The 18,992-nt window shown below is 58.8% G+C and overlaps 3 protein-coding genes across 3 annotated transcripts; all 3 read left to right on the forward strand.

Moving 5' to 3' along the window:
• Nucleotides 1-1,231: 1,231 nt before the first annotated feature.
• POLE3 (DNA polymerase epsilon 3, accessory subunit) lies at nucleotides 1,232-6,400 on the forward strand. Its single transcript, XM_074161193.1, has 5 exons — nucleotides 1,232-1,288; nucleotides 1,510-1,586; nucleotides 2,386-2,471; nucleotides 3,947-4,065; nucleotides 4,560-6,400. The coding sequence occupies exons 2-5, from the start codon at nucleotides 1,521-1,523 to the stop codon at nucleotides 4,718-4,720; spliced, it is 432 nt and encodes a 143-aa protein (XP_074017294.1). The 5' UTR covers nucleotides 1,232-1,288; nucleotides 1,510-1,520; the 3' UTR covers nucleotides 4,721-6,400.
• A 5,695-nt stretch (nucleotides 6,401-12,095) lies between these two features.
• Nucleotides 12,096-16,912, forward strand: ALAD (aminolevulinate dehydratase). The gene is made up of 11 exons (XM_074161207.1): nucleotides 12,096-12,208; nucleotides 12,390-12,440; nucleotides 13,171-13,267; nucleotides 13,652-13,787; nucleotides 14,216-14,299; nucleotides 14,533-14,621; nucleotides 14,931-14,986; nucleotides 15,666-15,753; nucleotides 16,302-16,388; nucleotides 16,602-16,731; nucleotides 16,833-16,912. The coding sequence occupies exons 1-11, from the start codon at nucleotides 12,096-12,098 to the stop codon at nucleotides 16,910-16,912; spliced, it is 1,011 nt and encodes a 336-aa protein (XP_074017308.1).
• A 728-nt stretch (nucleotides 16,913-17,640) lies between these two features.
• HDHD3 (haloacid dehalogenase like hydrolase domain containing 3) lies at nucleotides 17,641-18,812 on the forward strand. Its single transcript, XM_074161266.1, has one exon. It carries the CDS (start codon nucleotides 17,641-17,643, stop codon nucleotides 18,355-18,357), a length of 717 nt encoding a protein of 238 aa, XP_074017367.1. The 3' UTR covers nucleotides 18,358-18,812.
• The last annotated feature ends 180 nt before the right edge of the window (nucleotides 18,813-18,992 follow it).

Genomic DNA, 18,992 nt, shown 5'->3' on the forward strand with positions numbered 1-18,992 from the left:
GGAATGGTGTACGCTATCCCCAGCATACTGGTGTGTCTGATAGCATCACCTTTACATATAAGCTTGTCTCACAAATATCTATAACTATCCCCATTACAATAACCATAGAGTCATAGAATGGTTTGGACTGAAAGGACCTTTGAAGACCATCCAGTGCCACCCCCTGCCCTGGGCAGGGACACCTCCCAGGGTTGCTCCAAGCCCCGTCCAACCTGGCCTTGAACCCCTCCAGGGATGGGGCAGCCACAGCTTCTCTGGGCAACTTGGGCCAGGCTCTCACCACCCTCACAGCAAAGAAGTTCTTCCCCACATCTCAGCTCAATCTCCCCTCTTTCAGTGTCAAACCCTTCCCCCTCATCCTGTGGCTCCCCTCCCTGATCAAGAGTCCCTCCCCATCTCTCTGGGAGCCCCTTTAGGGACTGGAAGGGGCTCTAAGGTCTCCCCGGAGCCTTCTCTTCTCCAGGCTGAACCCCCCCAACTCTCTCAGCCTGTCCGCACAGCAGAGGGGCTCCAGCCCTCCCACCATCTCCGTGGCCTCCTCTGGCCCCGCTCCAACAGGTCTGTGTCCTTCTGCTGTTGGTGGCCCCAGAGCTGGAGACAGCACTGCAGGGGGGTCTCCCCAGAGCAGAGGGGCAGAATCCCCTCCCATAATAATACTGCCTTTGCTACTGGAAAATACACACTTTCTGTGGAAAAGAGCTACGTTGTCAATCACTATTCTCAATTTCAAGTATCACCCTTACACAGTTCCAGGTTAATCTAACCCCTTCTTCACTTCAATCACCTTGTCAGGTTATCAATAGGGATAAAGTGTTGTGAAATTACAGCTGTTTGGGCCTGGCATGTGGCAGGGTCTGCAGAGCAGCCACGACTTAGCTGAAGGCACACACACTGCGTGCCCTCAGGCAGCACCGCGGGGAGAAGCCAGAAACCATTGAGGGGGCAAAGCGCCTGCCCCCAGGGGCAGCGACCCCCTGTCCCCGGGGCTGCCATCACCTTCCCCTGCCCCTCGCCCTCCGCTCCCACCTCCAGCCCGACACCCCTCACCCTCCGCTCGCTCCCGGGTCACCCCAGCCTACACCCACTCCCAGTACATACCCCGGTCCCCCCCTAAACCCTCCCCGCCACAGCCCGGGCCTGGCCTCGCTCTCCCGCCCCGCCGCCGTGCCGTCTCCAGGCAACGGCGGCCGCGGGGCCTGCCGGGAAGGGGCGCGGTGCACGCCGGGAGGGGTCAGAGGTGAGAGGGCAGCGGCTGAGCGCGCGCTCCGCGGCGGCCGCTGCGGGGGAGGTAGGGACGGGACGGGACGGGACGGGACGGGACGGGACCGGACCGGACCGGACCGGACCGGACCGGACCGATCGGTCTGTCGGTCGGTCGGTCGGTCGGTCGGTGGGTGGGTGGTGTGTGTGGTGTGGGGCGGGGTGGGGTGGGGTGTGTGGGGGTGCGTGCGCGTGTGCGTGCTCCCCCAGTCCCCTGTCGCCCCCGGTGACGCCCCCTTTGCCTTGCAGGAGGCCCCAGGATGGCGGAGAGACCGGAGGACCTGAACCTGCCCAACGCCGTCATCACCCGCATTATCAAGGAGGCGGTGGGTGCCGGTCCCGGCGGCGGCGGCGGCGGGGGGGCAGCGACCGGCATCCCCTCCCCGGGCACGCGCTTCCCGGGCGCCCCCTCCCCCGGCAGTTCCCGGGGACTTTGCCGTCCCGCGGTTCTGCGGCCCCAAACGCGGCCGGGGCCCCGGAGGCCCCTCCCCGGGCGGAGGCGACGGTGCCGCTGTGCTGTCCCCGAGGAGCCGGGGCCCTCCCGGGGCCCGCAGGGACGGTCCGGGCTGCAACGCCCCCCCCCCAGCCATGAGTGCTCAAAGGACAGTCCAAAGGCAGGGGGGCTTCCTGAGCCCGCTCCCCAAACCAGAGCAGAAGCGATGCCTGGTCTAGCTGCAAATCTAGTGTAATTACCAAGCACTAATTTAATGATATGTTTGGTCTGAAGCCATGAGATGCCATTGAATGGATCTGGGTAGAATTGTTCACGTTGGAAGGGACTTTTAAGATCATTAAGTCCAGCCATTACCCTCACACTGGTATGGCAGGGTGGGTGGTCCACGGCAGAGATTTGGTAGTCATTGGATGACTCTCCCCGGAGGTGGTGGTGGCCAGACCCACCACCAATGACGGAGTGACTTTGCTCCTGTGTAGCTTACTGCGTTTGAGAGAACACGGTGAAATCGTGGTTGGCTTTCAGCTGGCATCAGAGTTTTTTTGACAGCATCTGAGATTAGTTTCCAGTTGTGCTGAGCCCTCTGAATGCCCTGACGGAACTGACATGTGAATTATGTAAGTTTAAGCCATTTATAGCAACTGCTGATTAAAGTTAAATTTGTTTTTCAGCTTCCTGATGGAGTCAATATTTCCAAAGAAGCTCGGAGCGCAATATCTCGAGCGGCAAGTGTGTTTGTGCTTTATGCAACATCATGGTAAGAACTTATTGCATCAAGTAACAGGTGCAGTTGGTTTATAATTCACCGCTCTGCTGGCTCTCCTGGAGGTTTTCTCCCAGTGTTTGTTTCGGCATTATCTGTTTATATAAATAAACCAATCTTTACCTGGGGAGAAATAACCCCCTGCACCAGTACAGGTTGGGGGTGACCTGCTGGAGAGCAGCTCTGAGGAGAAAGACCTAGGAGTTCTGGTGGACAACAGGATGCCCATGAGCCAGCAATGTGCCCTTGTGGCCAAGAAGGCCAATGGCATCCTGGGGTGCATCAGGAAGAGTGTGACCAGCAGGTCGAGGGAGGTCGTCCTCCCCCTCTGCTCTGCCCTGGTGAGGCCCCATCTGGAGCACTGGGTCCAGTTCTGGGCTCCCCAGTTCAAGAAGGACAGGGAACTGCTGGGGAGGGTACAGCAGAGGGGTACAAAGATGATGAGGGGCCTGGAGCATCTCTCTGCTGAGGAAAGGCTGAGGGACTTGGGTCTTTTTAGTCTGGAGAAGAGAAGACTGAGGGGGGATCTGATCAACGCCTATAAAGACTTGAAGGGTGGGTGTCAGGAGGATGGGGCCAGGCTTTTTTCAGTGGTGCCCAGTGACAGGACAAGAGGGAACGGGCACAAACTTGAATATAAAAAGTTCCATCTAAACATGAGGAGGAACTTTTTCACTTTGAGGGTGGCAGAGCCCTGGAAGAGGCTGCCCAGGGAGGTGGTGGAGTCTCCTTCTCTGGAGACATTCAAACCCCACCTGGATACGTTCCTGTGGGACCTGCTCTGGGTGACCCTGCTCTGGCAGGGGGTTGGACTGGATGATCTCCAGAGGTCCCTTCCAACCCCATAGCATTCTGTGATTTAGTGCAGCCCAGACTGCGGCAGTTGGGTTTGGATGGTCCTTAACAGCCCGTGGGGAAGGCAGCTTGGCTCCGTACACAGAGATGTCCCAACCCCACCAGGGACAAGAGGGGTCCTAAACTGCCATTAGCCTTAGGGTATGGCTGTGTGGCTTTTCCTGGCAAATCAAGAGCCATGTGCTCACTCTCCAAGCTACTTGCCACATGACTAGGGCAAGCGTGAGCCAACCTCGTCAGCCTTGGAGCTGGTCACAGGGGACACAGTAACACCCTTGGGTGGCTCAGAATGTGCTGTGTGGTCAGCGCTCACACAGCTTTGTGGAACTGTCACCTTCCAGCCAGCATTCAGACTTTCTCCTTCCCCCGGTTGTAGAAAAGGTCTGTGTGAGCAGAAGACTAACGCAGTGGGAGAGCGATGCAGCTCGATGAAAGTACAAACAGCCAATGTAAAGGAGACAGTATCTTAAACTACTATTACTAAGTAATTAAAAACCCTTCGAGTGTTTAGAAGATGGCTTTTTTTTTTTTTCTTTGAAGTTGCTTGTGACTCTAATAAGAGTAAATTGATGACAGTACCAACTAACTCTATTTGCCTTCTCGTTTTTGACTAGTGCAAATAACTTTGCGATGAAGGGGAAGAGGAAAACGCTGAACGCTGGCGATGTTCTCTCTGCCATGGAGGAAATGGAGTTTCAGCGATTTGTAGCCCCTTTGAAAGAATCCCTGGAAGGTATCGTCCTCCGTTCGTGTCGAGGGAGTCTAAGCAGCACCGAGTCCTGTTTTCCTCGAACGCTGGACAAGCAACTTACTTGCCTGTCTTGTTTCTCTTCTCTTTGCCCAGCATCCTACACTGCGGTTTGCCTGGGGAATAAATAATGTGCATCTTAACAGGACTGGGATAACATTATTTCACAACTGATGAGGATTGAGAAAGTCTCATCTGGTGTCACTCCCCTATTATGTTTATCTAAGGAAAGTCTTAGGTGCTGCCTGTAAATGTGAACTCCTGCGTCCTTTTCAGCATTTTTCTGCTGAAACTTAACCCGATTTCCTATGGAGCTGGTCAGCACAGCTCAAATAATTGGGTGAGTTGCTGCTACGAGTTCCCTGCTCCCCTTGTCATCCTGGAGAGCAAGTGGACGTTGGGCTTCAGCTGCTGCACTGGTCATGCCGGGGAAACGCTGGCTGGCAATTTGTTCAGTGTTCTCTCTTTTCCTTCTTTAGTTTACAGGCGTGAGCAGAAAGGAAAGAAAGAAGCGAGGAAAGATAAAGACAAGAAGGCAGACTCGGAGGAGCAAGATAAGAGCCGAGAGGAAGAGAATGATGACGATGACGAAAGGATGGAGGAAGAAGAGCAAAATGATGAGGAGGAGGTGGACAACTGAGCTTGCTGATGAGGCGTGGGCAGGGGCTGGGGTTTGTTCAGAGGGATATAAAAGCTGTAAATCAACCTGACTCTGTCCCCTATTGTTTCCAGTGGAGCTTTGTACGGTTCTGCTGGGGCAGCCCCTTTTTGGCTTTATTTTGTACATAACGGACTTTTGCTAAAGCTTTTCTGGAGGAAGGACTGCTCCTCCCCAGGTTCGGAACGGGACTGGATGGGACTGGGCTTTTTATGCTGGTTGGCTCTGAAATCAAGGAAAAAAAGACATGTCAGATGCTCGGTACAGAACTGGCCAGAACAACTTGAGAGACTGTTGAATAAGCTCCTTAAACTGAGTCAGGGGCTGAATCAAATAGATCATTAACCCTTTGGGGTTTAGAATCTACAAGATGATGTCAGGAGGCTTGGAAGCCCGAACATTTAAGTTTTTTATCCAAGTTACTTGGGGTTTTTTTCCTTCATTTTCTTGCATTCTGCCTGTGCCTTCTCTTCCTGCTGTCACTGTGACAGGTACCGGTCGCAGCGATACGGTGTGACTGTACAGGGATCGGTGTCCGCTCGCCTGATTTCCTCCCCCACATCAACCGAAATCAAAAAACCGCAGCACTTATGATGTAAACTAAATACCAAAAGTGCTTGGTTTGTGTCTTTTTAAAGCCCTGGGAGGCCAAGAGGAATTGTGTTGAAAATCTGAAGCAAATTTAATGGCAAAAATGTGTATCAGGATGAAAACAGGCAGCTGTATCAGGCAGTAGGTTTGTTGCAGCTCAGCAGTGGGCACCGGTGGGTGGGATGCTCTCGGCTCCGTTCCCACAGAGTGCTGGATTTTGGTGTGGTTTTTGGTGTGGTTTGGGGTTTTGTGGTTTTTTTTCCCAACTGGAATGGACTAATTGCAAAGGTCTCTCTTGAGCCTCCCGCAGTCGTTCCAGAGGGTGGGCTGCCTCCCGGTGGGACAGGCTCCCAGAGAGCAGCGAAGATGGGACGTTCCTACCCAGGAAGGGCAGCCCCCGGCCTCTGGTTTTTAAAATATCTCCTTAAGAAAGATGGGTTGAAACAAGCCGTTTGCATTCCTAGTACTCATATAGGTTTGTTCTTTTATACTTGAATTGTTAGTTTTGATGCCTTTCCTTTCTCTTCTCTGAGAAAGTTACCTATTGGAATAAGCTCTTTTTTTGGGGGAAAAATGCTCTGTTATTTGGCTGATCTTTTTGAAGACTCTCAAACCCAGTATTTGAACTTAACCAAGGTCTGGTGAAGGAAACTTGAGGCAAGTTTTAGGTATGTTTAAGTAAAACCCACGAGTTTTGCTGATGTGCAGTTTTAAAATAGCACTTGGGAGGAATTGTGTGTCCTTTTCTCCAAGAACTTGATGCAGAGCTGTTCCCGGGAGTTCCCTGCCTTCACTTTTATGGCACGATGGCTTTTCACACACACGGGCCCAGCTCCTGAAAAGAACTGAATCAAAAAAAAAATTTCTGACCTCTAGTTTCTACTGGTGTGTGATGAGAAGACTTGGAGTTGACGATGTCTTCCCAAGATCTCCCAATAACAAAAAAGTCCTGCCGTATAGCTTTTTTTCCTCTATTTTTTTTTTGCTTCTTTTCCTCTTCTAGTCCATACCTGGGGTGCGTATTCTGGAAGGGAACAATGTCTAAATAAAAGCTAAATTTTTTTTTTACAGAAATGGAGTCTCTTATTTCTGTCAGTAATAAACCCAGCTGGTGGTGGGGGCAGCCACGGCAGAGGCAAACCTGCTGTAAAATTCCTTGCGGAGCAGCCGGCAGCGAAGGGAGGATGGAGGCTGCTGCCACCCAGCCTGGAGCGAGGGGAGCGAGGAGACTGGAAAGAACGACATTTCCAGTTACGGGAGCAGTGGGGTTCTGGTGCTGGTGTCTGTATCCCTGGGGGAAGAGATTCAGCTCATCCTTGCTCCGGGTGAAGGGAAGGGCGTTACTGCGTGGGAGCTGCAGAGCAGGAGGAGAAAGTATCTAATAAACCCCTTTTTGGGGAAAGATGCCTTATTATTTGATCTTTCTGAAGACTAATGAGCCTGATGCGAGCCTCTCGTGCATACTGCAAGTGTTGGTACTCTTATGGTTGGACTCGATGATCTTAAAAGGCCTTTTCCAACCTAAAACATTCTATGCTCTCCCTTGCTCTGATGCGATGGAGAAAACAGCGTGTCCTACCAAGCCTGCAGCATGGCGCCAGCCCCCCTCCACCTGGCAGGCCCCCGCAGCACCCCCAGCCCTGCTCCAGGCCCTCACAGCACCCCAAAACCTGGCCACATGGCTTCAAGCCCCCCCCCAGTACCCCAAAACCTGCCTCCGGGTTCCCCTGCAGCACCCCAAAACCCATCTGCATGGCCCCACAGCACCCCAAAGCCATGTTCCAGATGCCTGCAGCACCCCAAGCCCTGACCCATGCCCCCCACAGCACCCCAAATCCCTGTTCCATACCCCTCAGCACCCCAAAACCCTGCTCCAGGCCCCTCCAGCAATCCGAAGCCTAGCTCCATGCCCCCACAGCACCCCAACCCCCTTCTGTGTGGCCCCGCAACACCCCAAATTCCTGCTCCAGGCCCCCCCCAGTGCCCCAAAGCCCTGTTCCATGTCCCCACAGCACACCAAACCCCTTCTGTGTGGCCTCACAGCACCCCAAAACCCGGCTGCATGGCCCTACAGCACCTCAAGCCCCCCCAGTACCCCAAAACCTGCCTCCGGGTCCCCCTGCAGCACCCCAAAACCCATCTCCATGGCCCCAAAGCACCCCAAAGCCCTGTCCCATGCCCCTCAGCACCCCAAAACCTGGCTCTAGCCCCCCCCAGCTCCCCAAAACCCACCTGCATGGGCCCCCGGCACCCCAAAATCTGTCTCCAGGCCCTGCCAGCACCCCAACATCCACCTGCATGACCCACCAGCACCCCAAAACCTGGTTCCAGGCCCCCCCAGCACCCCAAAACCCCCCCGCATGGCCCACCAGCACCCCAACACCCACCTGCATGGCCCCAAAGCACCCCAAAACCTGGCTCTAGCCCCCCCAGCACCCCAAAACCTGCCTGCATGGGCCCCCAGCACCCCAAAATCTGGTTCCAGGCCCCGCCAGCACCCCAACACCTGCCCGCATGACCCACCAGCACCCCAAAAACTCGTCTGCATGGCCAACCAGCACCCCAAAACCCATTCACATGGCCCACCGGCACCCCAAAACCTGGCTCCAGGCCCACCCAGCATCCCCAAACCCCCCCGCATGGCCCACCAGCACCCTAAAACCTGGCTCCAGGTCCCACTGCAGCACCCCAAAAACCCCCCGGATGCTCCCCCAGCACCCCAAACCCCTTCTCTAGCCCCCTATCCCCCCAAACCCCTGCTTCCCCCCCCCCGCAATACACTCTTCCCCCCCCCACCCGCGCCGCACCGCGCCGCCTCCCGTACTTTCCCGCGCTCCGCCGCGCGAGATTTCCCGCCTCCACCCCGCGGCTGGGGGGGGGGGGCGTGGGCGGGGCCGTGTCCATGCTAATCAGTGGGCGGGGATATGCAAATCACAAGGGCTCCCGGGGCAGAGTTCCACGGAGGGAGCGGGACGCGGCGATCGGTGAGTGCCGGGGCCGGGGTCGGGGACCGGGGGACCGGAGCCGGGGCGGTCGCCCCGGCTCCGGTCCCCGGTCCCCGACCCCGGCCTCTTGTAGGGCTGCCCGGAGGCCGGAGATGGGGACGGTTGCAGGGGCAGGGCCCGGTCCCGGTCCCGGTGCCGTAGGCTCGGCTGCGGGCGGCAAGGGCAGCCCTCGGTAACGCGCGGGTTTTGCTCGGTGACCGGCGGTTACCGTGGGGAGGGCACCCAGCAGGCTGACACCGGCCCTGAGCACCCCCCCCCCCTCACCCTGGGGTCTACGGTGTGTCGTGTCCCCCCCCCCCCCCCCCCCCCCCCGGTGCACCCCCATTTCCAGATCCCACCTACAAGATGAAATCGGCTCTAACATCTTGACCTTTGTTAATGACTGTTAATTACCCCGCAGCTCCGTTGTCTTCCCGGGGAGCTCCTCGCTTTCCTCATTCGCTCCAATCCATCCCCGCTCCCACCTGGGATTTTCGGGAGCTTGCGTGTCTCCTTCAGGTAAACACTCGCGGACCGTTTCGGTGCTGGGAAGCGGGTTCCCCGGGTCTCGGCACCCACCGGGAGCTGGGCAGTGCCGTCGGGGGCTTGGAGCTCCCCCCTGGCCTGCCTCGGGTCTGGCCTCTTCCCCTCCACTGAGTTTGGTTCCTTCGTGCTGGTGCCAAGGGAAGGGAGGGCAGGGTGTGCAGGGGTCTCTCCTGTCACCCTCACTTCCCTCTCTTCCAAGGCAGCGAGGTCCCCGGGGGTCACCACGGCCAGCGCGGGCTGGGCAAAGGTGCGGGTTGGGGTGCTGCAGGTTTAGGGGGGGTCCTGGAGCAGTCCCGGCGTGAGGGAGCGAAGGTGGAAGCTTCTGCTGCGGAGCCCTTCGCTCAGGAGGGAGCTGCGGGGCTGCTGTGAAACTCCTTCTCACTGATGCTTTGGTGTGCGGGAAGCAAATTGATTCAAAAATAGAGATTTGGGCCTTTAATGTTGGAGAACGAGGTGTGTGTGCTCTGCTGGGAGCCCGAAGGGGGTCTTGGGGGGAACAGCCCCCTTTTAGGGTGTAACTTATGTGGTCCAATGTCCCCTTATCGCGGCACTCGCTGTCCTTGCTCTGCATCCCTGCCGTCGGGCAGCCGTGGGGCGCGGGGTGGCTCTGCGGCCGTGACACCCCGGTGTCCTGGTCCCACCGGGTGCCCTGCGTGGGCTGGGGGAGCCCGTGGCCCTGGGCGTGCGGCAGCTTCTCCCACAGATGGGGCTTGTAAGGAGGCCCCGGCTGCCCTGGCCTCGCAGACGGGTGCTGTGCCGGGGCCCACCCATCCTGGCCGTTATCTCCGCTCTGCAACTCCACCGGGTGCCAGCTCCTCGTCCCCCGGAGAGGGCAGTCTCTGGAGCTGTGGCCTCTATCTGTCCCATACAGCATCAGGTGCCTCTGGTCCCATCCTGTCCCCCCTCCCCTTCCTCCTCTGGGATTAACCGTTTAACACATTTTTCGGATTCTCGAGATGGGTTTTGTTCACTGAGCCCTTTGTTCCTGATCACTGCCTGCCCGGAGCCCAGTCTGGAGCCCACTGGAGCCCAGTCTGGAGCCCAGCCCAGAACCCACTGGAGCCCAGTCCAGAGCCCAGCCGCTGTGCTGGGGCTGCCGACTCCAGTTCACCCGAGGGCTGTCCCCTTCCCTGCGAGTAAGGACTGGAGCGGCAGCTTTCCAGGGCTAAAAATGACTTGCCAAGTGACGCCGTGACACTGCCAGTGTGCCCGTCAGCTGGTCTGCATCCCCCGCAAGCACCGTCTGATTTTTTTATACAGTGTTTTTATACATGTAAGCTTGTAAGAACCTGAAAGGTGCCATTTTCCCCATCCCCAAGCAGAGGTAACTGCTGGGAATGCAAGACTCCTGGACTGAACGCGATGCTCCTGTATTACAAGTGCCCCTTTCACTGGGATGGCTTGATACAGACTGAGAACTTGGCTCAGCATTAGAACATCTGAAGGATCTTGAGCATGTAAAATAGGTGAACGCCTCAAATTCAAGGTTTTCCAGAAGAATGGGGGCGTCTCCTGCCCAGCTCCGTTGCTGACTGCTGTCACAAGTGATGCTGTAAAACTTCCTCCCCTGCCCTGCATCCTGGGGTGCTGTGTGGGCTGGGTCTGCGCTCCGGGGGGAGCCGGGGAAGCAAGGTTTATTCCTGGGGAAGTGAGGTTTATTCCTGGGAAATCCCTCCTGGGATGGGACTGGGGACCATGGGGTTCCCCCCCCGAGATGGGTCCCATCCTTATGTCCGCTCTGTCTCTCGTGGGATGCCCTGCCCAGGGATGCCAGCGGAGGAATCCCACTTGCTCTTTAGGAAGCCCATCTCCAGCTCTTCTCCTGGCCTCTTCTCTCCGGTTCCAGCTCTCAAAAAAATATCTGTGGTGCCCAGGAGGGGCTTTCCTGTTTTTTCTAGGGCACCCCCAGCTCCTCTCTGCGGGGTATTCATGGGATGCAGCCCCGTGTGTGCCACCAGCAGAAGTCCTTGAAGCTGCTCTGTACAAACAGTTCATTGTTCAGGCTGTGGCTCCTGGGGCATCCCGGCCGTAACAGCTTCTCTCTTCTGTGCGGCAGCCAAATGCCTCGTCCTGCGGCAGCCACCTTCCCCCGACCCCTTCCGTCCCGCTCCCACCAACCACACGTTGGTGAGAATTTAGGGCAAGTGGAAATTTAAATGTTAATGGTGTAATCGCAGAAGTATTGCTAGATCTCACTGTTACATAAGAAGAAAATAATGCTACAGAAAAAGCTGGAGCAATAACATAGCTAACACCTGATTTATGTGCACTGAGTAATTGCTCTTTGTTACCCCTGAAATCTGTTTTGCCCGACTAGGAAGAAATTGGTCCCAATTAGGAAGAAATTCTTTGCTGTGAGGGTGGTGAGACCCTGGCCCAGGTTGCCCAGAGAAGCTGTGGCTGCCCCATCCCTGGAGGGGTTCAAGGCCAGGTTGGAGGGGGCCTGGAGCAACCTGGTCTGGTGGGACGTGTCCCTGCCCAGGGCAGGGGGTGGGACTCAATGATCTTTAAGGTCCCTTCCAACCTAAGCTATTCCATGATTCTATGAACTCCCAAGTTTTCTTTATCCAGCAGTAAGTGGCCACCGGAGGTGTGTGCCCATGGGGTTCACAGCCCTGGTACCTTCAGGATGATCCATTTAGTGCCTGCGCTCTTCCTCAGCTGCACCCTTACACTGTGGCCACAAATAATTCGTGCTACGCAGAGCAGCTTTCGACTACGCTGTACAGAAAAGCTGTACTGCGCAATTAGACAGCGTTAAGCAAAAGTAAAATGCATTAAGCAATCATCAGAAAACTGCCTGGCACAGTTACCTGAGCTAAAACAGATGGAGCCTGAGGACAGGGGTAGTGTCAACCCACACAAATGGGGTTCTGCTGCGGGAGGACGGGGGTGGCTGTAAATTGGTGGTTTCACACCCAGAATTGGGGGGTTTTGTAAGGAGGAGTAAGCACCATCCCCGTTTATGGGAATTGCTCTGCTGCGACTGCTGATGCAGGGTCCTGCACCCCCCAGTTGGTGCAGGGCAGAGCGGGGCTGAAGCTGCCCAGGCTGCAGCTCAGGCTCCCCGGTGTGCCCGGAGCGGGACAGGGACAGTCCTGCACTGGCTGTCAGGATCTCAGCCCCCTCCTCGCAGGCACCGATAGACATGGCTTACCAGGACACCGCTAACTAGCCCACCGGTTTCTTCTGGTGTTTCAGAGTCTCCTTCCACAGCCTCCTAGAGAAGACCCAAGATGCAGGCAGACTCCATTCTTCACAGCGGCTACTTCCACCCGGTGCTTCGTTCCTGGCAGTGTACAGCGACCACCTTTGATGCCTCCAACCTCATCTACCCCATTTTTGTCACGTGAGTGCGCCCTGGCTCTCTCAGTTAGGGATGGACCAAGCTCAGGTTGACTGGCGTAGGTGCTCCCTGAGCTCTTAGATAGGTTCCAACTTCCCAGAAGATTCCCTGTGGACAAGCCTGGGGTATGGGCTTCCTTCTCATGCCAAGTCCTCTCATCTCTGTCCTTGTCCACCTCCTGCAGTGACAGCCCTGATGCAGTGGAGCAGATCCCCAGCCTCCCTGAACAAGCCAGGTAAGAAGCCAGCCCCACGGAGCTGCGTGCCGGTCGCTGCCGTGCCCTGGACCCGAGCAACATTGATGCGTGGCCTGAGCTGAGCGTGGGCCAGGGGTGATGCTGCCAACCTCTGTGGTCCCCGCTTTGGGGATCCCCCAGCATCAGGCAGGGCGGGAGCATTCATCCACCGTGGAAATGGAGGGAATCATACTGGAGATGCTGGGAAAGTACCAGTGCTGGTAGGAATAGTGCCAGGGTCTTGTGATGTCCCAGAGCACTCGCTCAATATGTGAGCAGGTCACGCAGGGAAGTTGGAAGCGAGTGCTTCCAGAAGCAGCTAGAAAACCTGTGCAAGGACACAGGCTCTGGTCCTGCATTAGATCCTGCTGGACTGGCAAGGTCCTGTCTGCGTCTGCTGCCACGTTAGCAGCACTGAGGTCAGAGAGGCCCCAGGGGGATGGTCACTTGGGGAGGTGGGATGGATCTGCAATGGGGAAGCTGAGATAAGGGATCCCAGGGCAGGGCACGCTCCTCCTTTCAGAGCAGAGAGTGTCCATGCTGAGCAGACAATGCTCATGTAGCCCCAGATAAGGTCCTGGATTTTTCCTCCCAGCGTTCAGGCAACATCAGCAGCAGCTGCTTGGTGAGGATGCTGGATTGCTCACAGAACAGCACCCAGGTCACAGACCAGCTCGCCCCACGGAGCAGGTCTGGGTGCCTGGCAGCCCCCTTTGCTTTGTCCTCTCAGGTACGGCATCAACAAGCTGGAGGGGATGCTGCGTCCCCTCGTCGAGGACGGTCTGAAGTGTGTGCTCATCTTCGGGGTGCCCAACAAGGTCCACAAGGTCAGTGTGTGTGGTGGTGTGTGTGGTGGTGGCAGAGGGCAGCCAGAGGGGTGTGGGAGAGCAGTGTGGAACCAGGGGGGTCTTCTGATCAAAGAGCAGCAGTTCAGGACCACTGGGTGTGCTTGCACCCCGCTCAGCAGAGCAGGACGGGGCTGAGAGGCTGTAGTGACACCCAAAAAGCTCCCAGAGCTCTTGCAGGTGGCCCCGAGACCTGCACTTACTGCTCAGAGGCACTATATTGCCCTTTTCCATCGTTGGTGGTCACACCACCCTGCGTTACAGGGTCTCAAAGCCCAGAAAATGTTACCGGAGCAGAACTGCTGCCAGGGAGGAGATGGTGGGAGCCCCTCGGCTGTGCGTGCTGAGATATTTCTCTTCTCACAGGATGAGAGAGGCTCCGCTGCTGATGTGGAGGACACGCCTGCCATCCAGGCGATCAAGAAGATCCGCTCCACCTTCCCAGAGCTGCTCATCGCCTGCGACGTCTGCTTGTGCCCTTACACCTCCCACGGGCACTGCGGTGGGTGCATGGCCTGGGGTGCCGGGCTGCTCTTGGGCAGTTTCCCGACACCGGGAGTTTCTGGTGGTTTTAGCTGAGGAGCTCTGGGTGCTGGTGGGGCCTGGCCAGCTCCTGCCCCACGATTTGGCTCCCCAGTGCTGGTGCAGTTGAGCCTGGGAGACCTGGTTTTGAACAGAAGGGTGGGCGGCACGGGTGGTTAAGACATTCCCTGGCCATCTGAATTTGTCAACGCTTTTCTGTGTCCCCCATCACTGCCCTTCCCTGGAGCACCCATGTATTGTGTCCAGTCCTGGAGAGCTGCGTCGTTGGTCTCCTGATTCTCTCCCAGCTCTCTTAATACACTCCCCGCTGTTGCTGTGAGCATCTCTGTAGCACGAGCCACCCTAGGGATGGAGGCAACTGATTCTGACCCCGGGTTTGTCTCCTAGGCATCCTGCGTGAAGATGGCACCATCCAGAACGAGCTCAGCTGCCAGCGGCTGGCAGAGGTGGCACTGGCCTACGCCAAAGCAGGTGGGGAGTCTCCTGGCGTTGGTACCCGAGCCTGACTCGTGGACTCGTCCCCTCTCGCTTTCAGCAGACCCAAAAGCAAACTGGGCTTGGCTCCAGCTGGGAAGGCTTTTGCTCCGAGCTGGCTCCAGCAGAGCTGCAGGCACCTGGGTCCTCTCTGTCTCTGGGGTCACCTCCTCCTGCAGGCGGAGTCACAGCCTCAGGCACTTCCAAGCATCTCTGGTCCTTCCCTGCAGGCTGCCACATCATTGCCCCCTCGGATATGATGGATGGGCGCATTGCGGCCATAAAGAACGCGCTGATCTCCAATGACTTGGGCAACAAGGTGAGCTCGGGATCTGTGCGTGCCAAAGGCAGGAGTGACATCCATGGGGAGGCTGCAGAACAGGACCTGGGCAAGTGGGGGGAGAAGCAAACCCCACATCACCCAGGACGTGCTACAGGCATTTCCCTGCCCCTGTGCACACAGGAAGGGAATGTCCTTGGCTGGACACGGGGACAAGGTGCCAGGCCTCTGGCAGGGGAAGGAGGATGTGGGGCAGAGTATAAAACAGCCGTGGGAGGGAATCATTACTGCCCCGGTGCCCCAGCAGCACCGAGCTTCTGGCCCTCACAGCTCCACTCTCCTCTGCAGGTCTCGGTGATGAGCTACAGCGCCAAGTTTGCTTCATGCTTCTATGGTCCCTTCAGGTGGGTCTGTCCCTCAGCTGGGAGTGTCCCCAGACAGCTCCAGGAGGTGTGTCCCCAGATAGTTACTTGGGAAGGGGGCTCAGTCAGAGCCCGGGCGGCAGCTGGGGCCACACTGGTCAATGTGGAGCGCTCTCCTCTTATTTCCCAGCACAAATGGGAGACAGATGTACCTTGCCCAGGAGAGGCTGGCTGGTGGGAAGATCACCTGGGTGATCCTCCATCCCACCCCTTCACCTGCTTGTCCTGGGCGCTGGTGGCCAGGCAGGCAGGGAGGAACCTGCCAGGAGCAGTGAGGAGGGGAGTCATGGGAGCCAGTGTTGCCCCAAAGGGTGGCTTTAGGGACAAGCCTCAGCTCAGTCAGCTCTTAGACCTCGTCCTAAGAACAGCCTGGCCCCGACAGGGCATCCCTGAGGGACCTCCCTCAAAAAAGAACAAAAGGAAAACATCTGACATGGTTTTACCCCAGACTCTGGGCATGGGGAGGGCAGCGGGTATTGAAGCACGGCTCCCAGGGCCAGCCTGGGCCTGCTGGACCTCCCAGAGTGATCCTGGGGTGCTGGGGGGGGTTGGGAGACCCCCCCCCCCTTTTCCTGGCCCCAATGGCTCAGGCACTTGTCCTACTCTGTCCTCATGTTTCTGCTGGTCCTCATCCCCTGCCCTATGCCTTGCCTGTCCCCAGGGATGCTGCACTATCCAAACCTGCCTTTGGAGACAGGCGATGCTACCAGCTGCCCCTGGGCGCCAGGGGCCTGGCCATGCGCGCTGTGGTGAGTGAGCCGGGGCTGGGCTGCCCGGGGCAGCACCAAGGGTCATGGGTTTATGGCTGTGGGGACTGGAAAACCCTCATGGGGTGCCCAGGTGACAAGCCTTCACCCCTAACAGTGCAGCAGGGTTTGGAGAGAGCAAGCCCAGGGGTGCTGGGAGTCAGAAGGGTCAAGGGTCTTCCCCCTCCACAAGCAAGAGAAACATGAGGCCCATCAGCCTGCCAGAGAGCTGGTCCCCAGCGCGGGCCTGAGGACCGTGCACTGGGAGCTGTGGAGTTGGTGCCCCCGCACCTCACTGTGGCTTGGGGTGTTGGGTCCAGGGACACGCAGCCACCAGCTTTCCCCAGGCACTGTCTGGTGAGGGGAGCGTCAGCTCTCCCCCATCGCAGCCCAGCCAAGCGGCTCCTGTGGCATTCGGGGCTCACCAAACCCTTCCGCCATCCCTCCTGGGAAAAACAACCCCCAGGTCAAAACTTCTGGGGAAAGACAACCGTAGACTCACTGGAAAATGTTCTTCTATCCTGGGGATTATATGTGTGTTCCCCTCTCAGGACCGGGACGTGCGCGAGGGAGCAGACATGCTGATGGTGAAGCCGGGGATGCCCTACCTGGACGTCGTGAGGGATGTCAAGGCCCGAGTAAGCTCTTTCTGCATGGCCATGAGGGCCCAGGGTGTCGCTGGAAGAGGAGGGCGAGGAGGGGCGTGCATTTGGGGCAGATATCCAAACCGGAGAGGCTGGGACTCTTGGTTTTGGGCCTTGGGGGTGGGCACTGGAGCACAGGGGTGTGCGGGGAGGGGACGCTGGATGGAGGGAGGGGTGTCTGACCTCCCTGCCCGCCGCTCCCCTCAGCACCCCACACACCCGCTGGCCGTGTACCACGTCTCGGGGGAGTTCGCCATGCTGTGGCACGGGGCCCAGGCCGGGGCCTTCAGCCTGCAGGCGGCCGTCATGGAGGCAGTGACGGCCTTCAGGCGCGCAGGTGAGGCGGGGCGGCCCCTGGGCCTGCTCCTGACCCCGACCCCGACCCCGGCCCGGTGCGTGTGTCCCCCGGGTCGGCTCCAGCCTCTCGTCTCTCCGCAGGGGCCGACGTCATCATCACCTACTTCACGCCGCAGCTGCTGCGCTGGTTGAAGGAGGAGAAGGCGGCGGGGCGGGCCTGAGGGCGGGACTTCCGGGAGATGGGGTGGGACTTCTGGGGGCTGTGGGCGGGGCTTCCGGGGAGCGGCGCAGGTGGGTGCGGGGAAGGGGCCTCCCGGGGGCCCCGGGACCGCGCGTACCCCCGGCCCAGCCACCCCCCCCCCCCCGCTCCCCCCCGCACCGGGAACCCGGCCCGGGGACACCCCGCGCCTGCGTGACCCGCGTGGACCCCGCTCGCCCACGGGTGTCCCCCGTACCCCCACCCCAGACCCCCTCCGGGTGTAGCCCCCGGTGACCCCCGCACACCCACCCCCGGCACGGCCCCCACTGCCCCCCGTGCAGGCACCGAAGCCCTGGGTGCCCCCCCCCCCATACCCACCCCGGGCACAGCCCCCCGTGAACCCACCCCATTCGCTGTGGGTACAGCCCCCTCTGCCCCCGGCAGCCCCACGCGGGGCCCCGCTCCCACGGAGGGGGTGGGGGGGGTGGGGGCAGCTGCCCCGGCCTGGGAGACTTCGCCCCCAGGGACTCGGAGCAGGGCCTTCCCTCCCCCACCGCATCTCAGCACACCCCAGAGGGGGCCTGAGCCCCGCCACGGGGGGGGGGGCCACCGTCACCAGAGGGTGTGACGCGGGCGAGGGGCCTGCGGCCCTCTGATCCACGCTGGGCACTGACTCGCCCGCAGCAGAGCCCCCGGCTCCCCACACCCTTTGCTCCAGGCTCCCCCCTCGCCCTGCGCAGCGCTGAGGCCATGCTCCGGCTCCGCTTACTGACGTGGGACGTGAAGGACACGCTGCTGCGGCTGCGGCTGCCAGTGGGGGAGAGCTACGCGGCCGAGGCCCGGGCACACGGGGTCCGGGTGCAGCCGGAGGCTCTCACTCGGTCATTCCGGGAGGCGTACGGGGCCCAGAGCCGGCGCTTCCCCAACTACGGCCAGGGCTGGGGGCTCAGCTCCCAGCAGTGGTGGGTTGACGTTGTCAAACAGACCTTCAGGCTCTCGGGCGTGCAGGAAGACAGAGTCCTAACGCTGATGGCAGAGAACCTCTACCGTGACTACTGCAGCGCCGGTAACTGGGAGGTGCTGCCGGGAGCCGGGGAGACGCTGAGCCGGTGCTGCCAGCGCGGCTTCCGCATGGGGGTCGTCTCCAACTTTGACAACCGGCTGGAAAAAATCCTCTCCCAGTGCAACCTGCTGCACCACTTCGAATTCGTCCTCACCTCCGAGGAGGTGGGCTTCGCCAAGCCGGACAAGAGGATCTTTGAGAAGGCCCTGCGTCTCAGTGGGGTCCCCCCGCAGCTGGCGGCTCACGTGGGGGACGACTATACCCGGGATTACAGGGCGGCCCGAGCTGTGGGCATGCATGGGTTTCTGCTGCAGGCCACCAGGCAGGGCACAGAGCCGGAGGTGCCCCCCGACCACATCCTGCCCACGCTTGGCCACCTCCTGACCCTCATCGAGAAGGGGTAGCTGCGTCCAGAGGAGGATCTGAGCGGTGACCCAGTCCTGGCGTGGGATTCTATGCTGCCGGTTGGGCAGGGAACAGAAGCAAGCGCTTCCGAGCGCAGGGAGCAGTTCCCTGCGGAGCAGGAAGGGTGTCCGTACAATAACATGTATTTGGCACGCTCAGCGTTGCTGCTGATGTACTTCATCGCTCTAAAAACGCTATGGAAGAGGGTGAGCGGTGGTGTCTTCCCCCGGCAGAGCCAGGGACTGGGTCAAGCCAGGCTCCAGAAGGCTCGTTCTGGGGGTGGGATGGGCAGCACCCCCTCTTCCCCACAGCGGGGGCGGGGGGAGGAGGGTGTAGTTGCAGCCCTCCTGCAAGTCTGGAGTTGGGGAATTTCACGAAATTTAATGTATTGCCAATGAATATGAACTTTGCATTACTGATTTGGGTATTGAGAAATAAAGAGACATTTTAAACAGTTACGGAAACACCTTTCCTGCCCCTCTCCCTGGCTCAACTTCAGTCCAACACCTCTCCTTGTCCCCTCCCTGACATCAGCTCCCCCTGTCTCTGCCACGTTACACTCCCTTTGGCAGCAAGGAGCAGCTCAGCTGAGGTTTCTTTCTGCTGCTCCTTGTTTCTTACTCCTCCATAGGCT

The sequence above is a fragment of the Numenius arquata genome, chromosome 19 (assembly GCF_964106895.1).
Source record: "Numenius arquata chromosome 19, bNumArq3.hap1.1, whole genome shotgun sequence".
NCBI classification, from domain to species: domain Eukaryota; kingdom Metazoa; phylum Chordata; class Aves; order Charadriiformes; family Scolopacidae; genus Numenius; species Numenius arquata.

Excerpts from the sequence above, each read along its gene's own strand:
- ALAD (XM_074161207.1), top strand. The coding sequence starts at position 12,096 with ATGCAGGCAGACTCCATTCTTCACAGCGGCTACTTCCACCCGGTGCTT. Across the intron at positions 14,987-15,665 it reads TGCTTCTATGGTCCCTTCAG|GGATGCTGCACTATCCAAAC; the intron begins GTGGGTCTGTCC and ends GCCTGTCCCCAG. Across the intron at positions 16,389-16,601 it reads TGAGGGATGTCAAGGCCCGA|CACCCCACACACCCGCTGGC; the intron begins GTAAGCTCTTTC and ends CGCTCCCCTCAG.
- HDHD3 (XM_074161266.1), top strand. The coding sequence starts at position 17,641 with ATGCTCCGGCTCCGCTTACTGACGTGGGACGTGAAGGACACGCTGCTG.
- POLE3 (XM_074161193.1), top strand. The coding sequence starts at position 1,521 with ATGGCGGAGAGACCGGAGGACCTGAACCTGCCCAACGCCGTCATCACC. Across the intron at positions 1,587-2,385 it reads CCCGCATTATCAAGGAGGCG|CTTCCTGATGGAGTCAATAT; the intron begins GTGGGTGCCGGT and ends TTTGTTTTTCAG. Across the intron at positions 2,472-3,946 it reads GTGCTTTATGCAACATCATG|TGCAAATAACTTTGCGATGA; the intron begins GTAAGAACTTAT and ends GTTTTTGACTAG.